Source organism: Apodemus sylvaticus, chromosome 2, assembly GCF_947179515.1.
Source record: "Apodemus sylvaticus chromosome 2, mApoSyl1.1, whole genome shotgun sequence".
NCBI classification, from domain to species: domain Eukaryota; kingdom Metazoa; phylum Chordata; class Mammalia; order Rodentia; family Muridae; genus Apodemus; species Apodemus sylvaticus.
In genome coordinates, this window is record NC_067473.1 from 22,178,251 (window position 1) to 22,191,122 (window position 12,872).

The 12,872-nt window shown below is 39.7% G+C and overlaps 1 protein-coding gene across 1 annotated transcript in view; it reads left to right on the plus strand.

Moving 5' to 3' along the window:
• Window positions 1-12,872, plus strand: part of Cfap69 (cilia and flagella associated protein 69) — a 77,098-nt gene that overhangs the window by 25,024 nt on the left and 39,202 nt on the right. The window contains exons 7-9 of the mRNA XM_052172412.1: window positions 8,955-9,104; window positions 9,201-9,378; window positions 11,069-11,192. Coding sequence (XP_052028372.1) covers window positions 8,955-9,104; window positions 9,201-9,378; window positions 11,069-11,192 — 452 coding nt within the window. The remainder of the gene's footprint in view (window positions 1-8,954; window positions 9,105-9,200; window positions 9,379-11,068; window positions 11,193-12,872) is intronic.

Here is a 12,872-nt window from a genome sequence, read left to right on the forward strand (position 1 = left end):
CCCCTAAAATGACAACATCCCTAGATCTTCATGAAATGACAAAACCTTCTAACCCAATGTAATGATGGATGGAAAATTCAGGCTCATGTCATACCTGGAAAGTCGTAGTTAATGTCTGCGATCTATTGATGAAGGTGGTCCTATAGCATTATGAATGGATCATGAGAACAGAAGCAGTCACTTCAAACTCATATTTAGAGTTAAAATTATAAAGAAAACAAGATGGAGGGACAGCTTGACTGGAAGCAAAATCAAAGGGCACTTATTTTGGTTTTGTTATTAGCTTTATGATATAGGAATGAAGTTTGTAGGCAAATAAGCTAGAAGCTCCTAAATGGGAAATAGAAAAGCAAAATTCGTGAAGCATACATGAGAAATTGTAATTAAGAACACAAGCTTAGAATTAACTCAGCAATATTGAGAAATTGCCTTTAAAGGAAAGAAGACAAAACTGGCATGATGGCACAGTGGGTAAAGGTGTCTGCTGCCAAGGCTGGTGACCTGCGTTCAATCAACAGGACCCATGGAGTCACAGGAAAAAAACAAACTCTAAGGTTGTCCTCTGATCTCTACACACATACCATAGCACACCACAGACATACATCAGAAGAAACAGAGTTAAAGTTAACAATATCTTCCGCTCAAATTCCTGGCCCAGGAGGGACTTGTCCAGAGCCATCAGGACACAAGAACCAAGGAACAGACAGGGATAGGCAGGATCCTTCCAGTTTCTGTCTTCACCCCAGTCCTGACCCTGTACCACAGCTCTCCATACCCAAATTCCTCCCAAAGAGAACAGGTCTCCAAGGAGTACTGACACACAGGCTTACAAGAGGGACAAGCCACAGTCAGAGACAGCAAGACTAGCTAACACCAGAGATAATTAGATGGCAAGAGGCAAGGGCAACAACATAAGCAACAGAAACCAAGGCTATTTGGCATTAACAGAACCCAGTTCTCCCACCACAGCAAGCCCTGGATACCCCCAACACAGCAGAAAAGCAAGACTCTGATTTAAAAATCACATCTCATGAAGATGATAAAGGATTTTAAGAAGGACAAAAATAACTCCCTTAAAATAATACAGAAGAACACAGGTAAACAGCTAGAAGCCCTTAAAGAGGAAACACAAAAATCCCTTAAAGAATTACAAGAAAACACAACCAAACATGGGAAGGAAATGAACAAAACCATTCAATATCTAAAAATGGAAATAGAAACAATAAAGAAATCACAAAGGGAGACAATACTCAAGATATAAAACCTTGGAAAGAGTTCAGGAGTCAGAGAATCAAACATCACCAACAGAATACAAAAGATAGAAGAGAGAATCTCAGGTGCAGAATATACCATAAAAAACCAACAGTCAAAGAACATGCAAAATTCAAAGAGCTCCTGACCCAAAACATCCAGAAAATGCAGGACACAATGAGAAGATCAAACCTAAGGATAAAAGGAATAGAAGAGAGTGGAGATTCCCAAATTAAAGGACCAGTAAATATCCTCCATAAAACTTTCCTAGCTGAAATAAATGACCATAAACATACAAGAAGACTACAGAACTCCAAATAGATTGGACCAGAAAAGAAAGTTCTCCTGTCATACAATTGTCAAAACACGAAATGCATAAAACAAAGAGTATTAAAAGCAGTAAGGGAAAAAGGTCAAGTAACATATAAGGTAGACCTTTCAGAATTACACCAGACTTCTCAACAGAGACTATGAAAGCTAGAAGATCCTGGGCAGATGTCATGTCATAGAGACCCTAAGAGAACAGAAATGCAAGCCCAGGCTATTATACCCAGCAAAACTCTCAATTAACATAGATGGAAAAATTAAGATATTCTATAACAAAACCAAGTTTACTCAATATCTTACCATAAATCCAGCCCTACAAAGAATAATAGGTGGAAAACTCCATCTATTACACAAGAAGGGAAGCTACATCCTAGAAAAAGCAAGAAATTAATCTTGTTTCAACAAACTGAAAAGAATATACACAAACATAATCCACCTCTAACAATAAAACTAACAGGAAGCAACAATCACTATTCCTTAATATCTCTTAACATCAATGGACTCAATTCCCCAATAAAAAGTCATAGACTAATAGACTGGACATGTAAACAGGACCCAGCATTTTACTGCATACGGGAAATGCACCTCAATGACAAAGACAGACACTACCTCAGGGTAAAAGGGTTGAAAAAAATTTTCCAAGCAGATAGTCGCAAGAAACAAGCTGGAGTAGTCATTCTAATATTGAATAAAATTGACTTTCAACCAAAGGTGATAAAAAAAGATAAGGAAGGACATTTCATACTAATCAAAGGAAAAAAACTACCAAGATGAACTCTCAATTCAGAACATCTATACTCCAAAGGCTAGGGCACCCACATTCATAAAAGAAACTTTGCTATCAGTCTGGTGGTTCCTCATAAAATTGAGCATAGTATTACCTAAGGACCCAGCTATACCACTCCTAAGCATATACCCAGAAGATGCTCCAACATGTAATGAAGACACATTCTCCACTATGTTCATAGCAGCCATATTATAACAGCCAGAAGCTGGAAACAACCCAGATGTCTCTCAACAGAGGAATGGATACAGAAGATGTAATATATTTACACAATGTAATACTACTCACCTATTAAAAACAATGACTTCATAAAATTTGCAGGCAAATTAATGGATCTAGAAAATATCATCCTGAGTGAGGTAACTTTTTTTTTCCACTTTTTTTATTTGATATATTCTTTATTTACATTTCAAATGATTTCCCCTTTTCTAGCCCCCCCCCCACTCCCCGAAAGTCCCATAAGCCCCCTTCTCTCTCCCTGTCCTCCCACCCACCCCTTCCCACTTCCCCGTTGTGGTTTTGCCAAATACTGTTTCACTGAGTCTTTCCAGAACAAGGGGCCACTCCTCCTTTCTTCTTGTACCTCATTTGATGTGTGGATTATGTTTTGGGTATTCCAGTTTTCTAGGTTAATATCCACTTATTAGTGAGTGCATACCATGATTCACCTTTTGAGTCTGGGTTACCTCACTTAGTATGTTCTCTAGCTCCATCCATTTGCCTAAGAATTTCATGAATTCATTATTTCTAATGGCTGAATAGTACTCCATTGTGTAGATATACCACATTTTTTATTCGATATATTTTTTATTTACATTTCAAATGATTTCCCCTTTTCTAGCCGCCCACTCCCTGAAAGTCCTGTAAGCCCCCTTCTCTCCCCCTGTCCTCCCACTCACCCCTTCCCACTTCCCTGTTCTGGTTTTGCCGAATACTACTTCACTGAGTCTTTCCAGAACAAGGGACCACTCCTCCTTTCTTCTTGTACCCCATTTGATGTGTGGATTATGTTTTGGGTATTCCAGTTTTCTAGGTTAATATCCACTTATTAGTGAGTGCATTCTATGATTCACCTTTTGAGTCTGGGTTACCTCACTTAGTATGATGTTCTCTAGCTCCATCGATTTGCCTAAGAATTTCATGAATTCATTGTTTCTAGTGGCTGAATAGTACTCTATTGTGCATATATACCACATTTTTTGCATCCACTCTTCTGTTGAGGGATACCTGGGTTCTTTCCAGCATCTGGCAATTATAAATAGGGCTGCTATGAACATAGTAGAGCATGTATCCTTATTACATGGTGGGGAATCCTCTGGGTATATGCCCAGGAGTGGTATAGCAGGATCTTCTGGAAGTGAGGCGCCCAGTTTTCAGAGGAACCACCAGACTGATTTCTATAGTGGTTGTACCAATTTGCAACCCCACCAGCAGTGGAGGAGTGTTCCTCTTTCTCCACACCCTCTCCAACACCTGCTGTCTTCTGAATTTTTAATCTTAGCCATTCTGACTGGTGTAAGGTGAAATCTCAGGGTTGTTTTGATTTGCATTTCCCTAATGACTAATGAAGTTGAGCATTTTTTAAGATGCTTCTTCACCATCCGAAGTTCTTCAGGTGAGAATTCTTTGTTTAACTCTGTACCCCATTTTTAATAGGGTTGTTTGGTTTTCTGGAGTCTAACTTCTTGAGTTCTTTATATATATATATATATATATATATATATATATATATTGGATATTAGCCCTCTATCTGATGTAGGATTGGTGAAGATCTTTTCCCAATTTGTTGGTTGCCGATTTGTCCTTTTGATGGTGTCCTTTGCCTTACAGAAACTTTGTAATTTTATGAGGTCCCATTTGTCAATTTTTGATCTTAGAGCATACGCTATTGGTGTTCTGTTCAGAAACTTTCTCCCTGTACCGATGTCCTCAAGGGTCTTCCCCAGTTTCTTTTCTATTAGCTTCAGAGTGTCTGGCTTTATGTGGAGGTCCTTGATCCATTTGGATTTGAGTTTAGTACAAGGAGACAAGGATGGATCAATTCGCATTCTTCTGCATGCTGACCTCCAGTTGAACCAGCACCATTTGTTGAAAAGGCTATCTTTTTTCCATTGGATGTTTTCAGCCCCTTTGTCGAGGATCAAGTGGCCATAGGTGTGTGGGTTCATTTCTGGATCTTCAATCCTGTTCCATTGATCCTCCTGCCTGTCATTGTACCAATACCATGCAGTTTTTAACACTATTGCTCTGTAGTATTGCTTGAGGTCAGGGATACTGATTCCCCCACAATTTCTTTTGTTGCTGAGAATAGTTTTAGCTATCCTGGGTTTTTTGTTATTCCAGATGAATTTGATAATTGCTCTTTCTAACTCTGTGAAGAATTGAGTTGGGATTTTGATGGGTATTGCATTGAATCTGTATATTGCTTTTGACAAAATGGCCATTTTAACTATATTGATTCTACCGATCCATGAGCATGGGAGGTTTTCCCATTTTTTGAGGTCTTCTTCCATTTCCTTCTTCAGAGTCTTGAAGTTCTTGTCATACAGATCTTTCACATGTTTGGTAAGAGTCACCCCAAGATACTTTATACTGTTTGTGGCTATTGTGAAGGGGGTCATTTCCCTAATTTCTTTCTCAGCCTGCTTATCCTTTGAGTATAGGAAGGCCACTGATTTGCTTGAGTTGATTTTATAACCTGCCACTTTGCTGAAGTTGTTTATCAGCTGTAGGAGTTCTCTAGTGCAGTTTTTTGGGTCACTTAGGTAGACTATCCTGTCATCTGCAAATAATGAAAGTTTGACTTCTTCCTTTCCAATTTGTATCCCTTTGACCTCCTTATGTTGTCTAATTGCCCGAGCTAGTACATCAAGTACAAAATTGAAAAGATAAGGAGAAAGGGGGCAGCCCTGTCTAGTCCCTGATTTTAGTGGGATTGCTTCAAGTTTCTCTCCATTTAGTTTGATGCTGGCTACCGGTTTGCTGTATATTGCTTTTACTATGTTTAGGTATGGGCCTTGAATTCCTGTTCTTTCCAAGACTTTAAGCATGAAAGGATGCTGAATTTTGTCAAATGCTTTTTCAGCATCCAATGAAATGACCATGTGGTTTTTTTCTTTGAGTTTGTTTATGTAGTAGATTGCATTGATGGATTTCCGTATATTGAACAAACCCTGCATTCCCAGGATAAAGCCTACTTGATCGTGGTGGATGATCGGTGTGTTTCTTGGATTCGGTGTGTTCTTGGATTCGGTTGGCAAGAATTTTATTGAGTATTTTTGCATCAATGTTCATAAGGGAAATTGGCCTGAAGTTCTCTTTCTTTGTTGGATCTTTGTGTGGTTTTGGTATCAGCGTAATTGTGGCTTCGTAGAAGGAATTGGATAGTGTTCCTTCTGTTTCTATTTTGTGGAATAGTTTGAAGAGTATTGATGTTAAGTCTTCTTTGAAGGTCTGATAGAATTCTGCACTGAAACCATCTGGCCCTGTGCTTTTTTTGGTTGGAAGACTTTCTATGACTCCTTCTATTTCATTAGGCCTTATGGGACTGAGTGAGGTAACTTAAACGCAAAAGAGCACACATGGTATGTACTCATTGATACCATATATATATTATGCAAAGAATATATTAAGCAAAGAATATGGAAAACCCATACTACAACTCATGGACTACATGAAGCTCAAGAGGAGGGAAGACCAAAGAGTGGATGATGCAGTCCTACTTAGAAGGGGGAACAAAATAATCAAGGGGAATAGAGGGTGGGAAGGACTTGGGAGGAAGAGAAGAAGGGGAGGAGTAAAAGAGGGGAAGAATTTGGAGATGAGGAGATAGAGGAGATGTACATGGGGTCAGGAAATTGAACAGAGGTGTGTAGCAATAGGGGATGGGGAACTGTGGGTAGCAACCAAACAGTCCCAGATGCCAGGAAAGCAAGAGCCTCCCAGGACCCCACAGGGATGGCATTAGATGAAATACCCCACAAAGGTGAGAGAGAACCTGTCAAGGCCATATTCAGAGGTTAGGCATGGCCTCCTGGTTGAAGGATGGGGCAATCCAATCATCTCCAAAATTTTAATCCAGAATTGCTCCTGTCTAAAGGAAATACAGGGACAAAGAGTGGAGCAGAGACTGAAGGAAAGGCCATCCAGAGACTTCCCCACCTGGGAATCCATCCCACACGCAGACACCAAATCCAGACACTATTGTGAATGCTAAGAAGTGCTTGCTGACAGGAGCCTGATATAGCTGTCTCCGGAGAAGCTCTGTCAGATTTTGAAAATACAGATGCAGATGTTTGCAGCCAACCATTGGACTGAGCACGGGGAACCTAATGGAAGTATTAGGGAAAGGACTGAAGGAGCTGAAGGGGCCTTATCTGGCATCAATGGGAGGGGAGGCCCTTGATCCTGTGAAGGCTTAATGCCCCAGTGTAGAGGAATGCTAGGGCAGTAAGGCAGGAGTAGGTGGGTAGGGTAACATCGTCATAGAAGCAGGGTATGAGGGGATTGGATAGGAGGTTTGCAGAGAGGAAATTGGGAAAGGGGATAACATTTGAAATGTAAATAAATAAAATATCAAAAGAGAGAGGGGGGAGAGAGGAGTTTTGAGGTACAGTTTTGAAGTGAGTGTAAGTAACTTTGATATAATCAAGCTGTGGAAACTGGGAATTGTAGACAGTGCCCTTACTAAATGTGGTTCACTTGGTTCCAAGTGGTGGGTATGGCTGGATGTTGGGGAGCAGAGATGGAAAATCCTCAGTAGAGTGATTAGAAAATATATAGTCCAGAAGATGACTTAGGTTCATGAACCTGGATGTTACTATGTCCTATAGGAATGGAAACTCATTAGTTAAAAAAAAAAAAGCAACATATATAAAGCACTTGCGGCATCCATATGAAAGAATTATGCAACTAAAATCATGACTTAGGAATGAATTTTTATCCTAAGAAAACACAACTAAAAAGTTAGTGAGCTACAGTAAAGTACAAACTTCAGAATAGAGTATGCTATTAAAATCATGTTCATATATTAAAATATCAGCAATAAACATTGAATGTTAAGATTATCTTTAAATGGTAAAATTATAAGCAATTTTATTCTTTGTAGTTTTTAAATTTTGTATACATGTCTGTGCATATCCATGCATGTGCACATGCGTGCACATAAGCTGTATGTGTGTGGTGTATGAGTGGGTGGTATGAGTTCACATTGGGTGTGGGTAGCTGAGGATGCTGGGTAGCTGAGGATGCTGGGTGTCCTGCTCTATCAATTTCTAGTCCTTGGAGACTAATACTGAACCTAGACTTAAGCTGGTAACCAGTGAGCTCCAGCAGTCTCACTGGCTCTCCTCTACCCACAAGCCCTGGAGTCAGACAAGTGGACAGCCATGCTAGGCCATGCCATGCTTCTTTGTGTTTATTTCTGTTAGTCTTGAGTTTCATTTGTCTGTTTTTGTTGTTGTTGAGACCTAATGTCACCATGTTGCCCTGACTATATTGGTATTTTCTGTGTAGACCAGGCTAGTGGAGAGCTCACAGAGCCCTCCCTGCCTCTGCTAACTGCTGAAAGGAAAGGCATTTGCCACCATGCCCAGCCCAGGCCAGGGTTTTTACCTTGGTGTTAAAGATGCAAATTCAAGTTCTCATGCTTGCAAAGCAAGTGCTCTTACCCAGTAAGCAGTCTCCCCAACCGTCTTTGTACTTTAATAAGTTACACAGTGAGTATATAGGACATTCTCCAATATAACCCATCCCAAGAATAGACAGGGCCTTGTCTATGGCTCAGAGACCAAGCTCTCAAAGTTAAGGCAAACTGGCAGACAACTATGTCAAGGTTAAAGAATCTAGTTGTTTTCAAAGGTCAAGGTATCAAGGAGTTGTAAGTGAGATCACTGAGAAAATATAGCTTCACCTCACTGTGGTTTCTTTAAGCCTTGTGAATAGACATAGTTAGGCAGGCACCTGTGTAACCAGCAAAAGTGGTAGGGTCTCATAGGACCTACAGCAAAATGAAGTTTTGTGAGGTCACAATGTTCACCTGCCCTAAAATAGCCTATAATCACAGTTGTTTACTTCTCCCCTCTCATTTACTACTAATATGATGTAATCCTTATCCCTTGAAAGAGTTGTAGCAGTACTTTGTTCCATATAGTAAAGATGTAAAGTATTTGTCTCCCAGGCTGTTTGGCCTTACAGAAAGTTACTACTTACTGACAGAGAGTTGCATTTGTTTGTTTGTTTTGATTTGATTTTTGTTTGTTTTTTTAGCATTTAAGATTGTTTCGAAAATCTGTGCATTTATTTCAAAGCCGGAATCTATGGAGCCCACAGGACAAAACAGGGATACTGCAATATTATTTGTGGCTTTCTTTTTGCTATGATATCATGCTACAACATCTAGAGCTAAATAATTGAAACACGGATCTTAATAACCTATAAAGATTAAGTAAATACCGTCTTGCCCTTTATAGAAAATGTTGTCTATTCTGTACTGTACAAGTTATTAATGTCAGATGTCCTTTAAAGAGTTTTGAAATGGTTTTTCTTATTAAATGATCATTTTGTGAAATAACTGTCCCTGTTGCTGTCTTAGGCTACCAGCAGGTTAGCTCATCATATAAGATTAAAATGGTAGAGGTTGGTGGATTGGCAAAAGCAATGGTCCAGTCAGCGCTCCTGCTTGAGAATCAGCTTGTTGAGAAACTCTGGGTTCTTAAAGTTCTGCAGCATCTCTCCACCTCTGGTGTGTATATTATTACTGAGTCTAAACATTTCGCTGTCTGACATTTTGCTCTAATAGACTATACAGTATAAATAGTTTGTTAAATTTAATTTTCAGGGGTTAATTGCACTTTAATGGTGAAAGCCCAGGCAGCCAGCAGAATCTGTGCTCACCTCAATGACCCAGATCCCTCAGGACAGCTTTTATTTCGTTCCTCAGAAGTACTTTGGAATTTACTGGAAAAATCTTCAAAGGAGGAAATTATTCAACAGCTTAGTAACTTGGAATGCCTGCTGTAAGTGCATGTAGATAGATAGGAATGTCTTCTGCCCTGAAGCGTAGCCAAAGATAGATAACCACAACTTTGAACATGTGTTCTATTCTGATCACTCGGAGCTGCTTTGCATGAACTCTCCATACTACGATGAAGGGGGTGGTCTGTTGCTCCTATGTGTTCAAATGCTAAATACTGGCCCCCAAGGTCTGTTGCCCCTGAGGAGATCCTCACACACACCCAGTGATGCTATGTAAACTCTGCCCCTCAAGTTATCCCTGATTGGTTAATAAAGATACCTACAGTCTGGATTGGGCAGGAGAAAAGGGGAGGAGCAAAGATTCCTGGGCTTAGGGTCTGAGGTAGGGACCATGAGAAGGAGAGAGGAGGGAGGGAGGAAATCACCATGGGATAGGTGGCTGGTGAGAGCGTGGCTCTGAGGGTTGGCCTGATGGAGTGGGAGCATCTAGGAGGAAGTGATCTAAAGTGGGGTAGAAACCCCTAATAGATATTTAAAAGCAACAAGGGGATGTAGCAAAACCCTATAATAATAATTACCAACACAAACTGATGCCCAACATGGGACGCAATTATATAAAAGGAAATATTTTTAATATAATATAATCAGTGAATTAATCTGGTGCCTGTATTTCTTAGCCAGCTAATTCCCCAATAGCCTCACAGAAAGACTAAGATTTATTAAATTTCCTTGAGCCAAATACTGAGCAATTATTACTCCATTATAAACCTCCAAGCTGGTCAGACTTCCAGTCAGCATTCCCATCTTACTTGAATCTTTTTATCCTTTCTTGATCGAGCTCTCCTCTTCTGATAGTTGCTCCACCTCCCTCACAGCCCCCTCCTTCACTTCCTGACTCTTTCTCTGCCCCTTCCAGAACTGGAAGTCTCACCTATTCTCTCTTAAGCTCTGCACTGGCTGTTGGCTTTATTGGCAAGGCAGAGAATGAATGATGTGTTTATACAAACTTGAGACAGGAGCTTTGAAGAAGAAACATAACAAAGTCATATGTCCAGATTAAACAAGAAATGAGGGCAAAGTAATCAGCATTTGAATAACACAGTGGTAAACTTTACACAGTGAATGAAATCATTATGCCTACAATAAGAAGCTATATTTTTGTTGTACTGTGGGCTTTGAGGTAGGCTTTATGTAGTAAGACTGACCTGGAACATGCAGTGTAGCTGGGTGGGGGTGCTCTCCTTTTTCCTCCCCAGTACTGGGAATAAATACAGCCATGTGCCTCCTTGCCCAGGAGAGGTCACACTTGTCTCTAGGATGCTCTAAAAGTGTATTATTATTTAAATAAATTGTGCTACTACAGATAGATAAAGTAAAAATTAGACTTCTAGAACTATTTATTCATTAGGTATCTGATTAGTATTTACTACCTTTCCAGATGTATATTTAAAATTGTCAATAAAATGTGCACACATTTTCAAATAAGTTTCAAATAATTCACTTATTTAACATATGGTTATTATCTGTTGTGCTAGGGTCAGTCTGTGATTATAATAACTAAAGCCTAGGTGTGGTAAGCAACATACCTTTAATCCCAGAGGTCTGAATGCTTCCCCTAAACCCACTTTCCCAATACACTTCATACTAGAGAGGGTTTCAACAAAACCAAATTTGAAGAAACACAAACATTTTGTGTTTAACGATATCCTTTTCTAACATTTTATTTTCTAGGGCTTTGAAGGAAGTATTTAAAAACCTATTTGTGAGGGGGCACAGTCACTATGAGCGTCAGCTTAGAAATGACATATTAGTTATCACCACAATTATAGCTCAGAACCCTGGAGCGCCGATGATTGTGAGTATGCATGGATCATATGAACTTCAATGGTGAAAGTGGTGGGGGCACTCTAGACTGTGTTTTAGTATTTAGCTGTGTTACTGCACTGCTAAAGTGTATTTTAATGTCTCAGTAGTCACCGCTGCACCTCCACCCCAGCACGCTGTTGCGTTCCACTGGAAGCCCAGCATGTGCTCTGTGTTTCACACTCCTATAGTCATCATTTCTGGTGTTTTTCATTTGTTCCTGCCTATCTAGCTACATTTTCTTTTTCACTGAAAGAACTTTATCATTTCCTGTGGGACAAACGTGGTACATGCTCTCTACAAAGTCCCTTGGGGTTCTTTTATCTAAAATTATCAATAATTTACCTTAATTCTTGAAATTTATGTTCATTGCATATAGAATTCTAGGTTGAAAAAAATCTGTTAGCACTTGAACGATAGTGTTCCACTGTCTTCTGCTCTTTGCTGTTCCTGGTAAGTACTGGTTATTTGGAATTCTTGCTTCCTGGTATGAAAGTGTCCTTTAAATTCTGTTTTCAAGATCCGCCCCCCCCCCTCCATCATTGGTTTTCAGGGGGTTTATACTTTATAGAGTATCCTACATATGTAACTTTTTCAGCAAGTTTGAACAAATTTGGGTCATTATTTTTATCAATAGTTTTTAGTTTATTCTCTTTCCCAACTTGGTCTAGCATTCCAAATATTAATACATTTAATTAGTTTTAGAAATGGTCTCATATGGATGTAGGCTTCTAGTCACTGTTTTCAAGAATTTTTCTCTCTAGTCCTCAGGTTGGGTGGTTGTATTGGTCTATATATTTAAATTAACTAATTTTCCTGGTCTCATCCATTGTACAAACCCCCCTTCCAGTGTGTTTGCATTTCAGATCTTAGAATGTCTCTTTTTCTTCAGTTCTGGAGATGAGCCCAGGACTTCTGTTACCTCTGAGCTGCACTCCTCTGAGCTGCACTCCTCTGAGCTGCACCCCTCTGAGCTGCGCCCCTCTGAGCTGTGCCCCTCTGAGCTGTACCCCTCTGAGCTGCACTCCTCTGAGCTGTACCCCTGGTCCCCTTTGATTCGCTCTTACCATTTCTACTTTATGTATTTCTGCATTCCCATTCATTAGAGCATCTTTCCTGTGGATTCTGACATAGGCCTCTGAAGAGTACTTTATCAGTTTTATTATGAGTGGACATTGGACTGGTCTGCATTCATACGTATGGTGGATTATGGTTCAAATCTCAGTTTGGTTCTTCTAGCCTTAATTATCATATGTAGAATTATCTGTATTTTGACAGGTCAGGCAGCAGTCAGAGTCAGAGCATTTATGTGCATATTTTTATTCTGCTTCTGGCTTCTTCCTCATATTACTGTACTACCTATCCATTCTTTTCCTTCTAGTGGCTGTGGTTGCCTCATCCTCTGATTCCTGTGTCCATTTAGAGTTTATTTACCTTTGAGTTTAGCATCCATACACAAGGTGTAGAATAGGATTGCTGTTGGGCTGAAAGCCCATTTTAAAAGGAGTTGGTATGAGAATCTACACAGTGATTTGTTAGTCTTTATCAGACTTTCAAAGTTCCAACTTTCTTCCAATTCTACTTTATCTTGGCTAAGAGAAAAGCACAAGATTGATGCTTTTTATATTTTTGTTCAAAGATTGTTTTATCATAACTACCCAGCCATATCAGA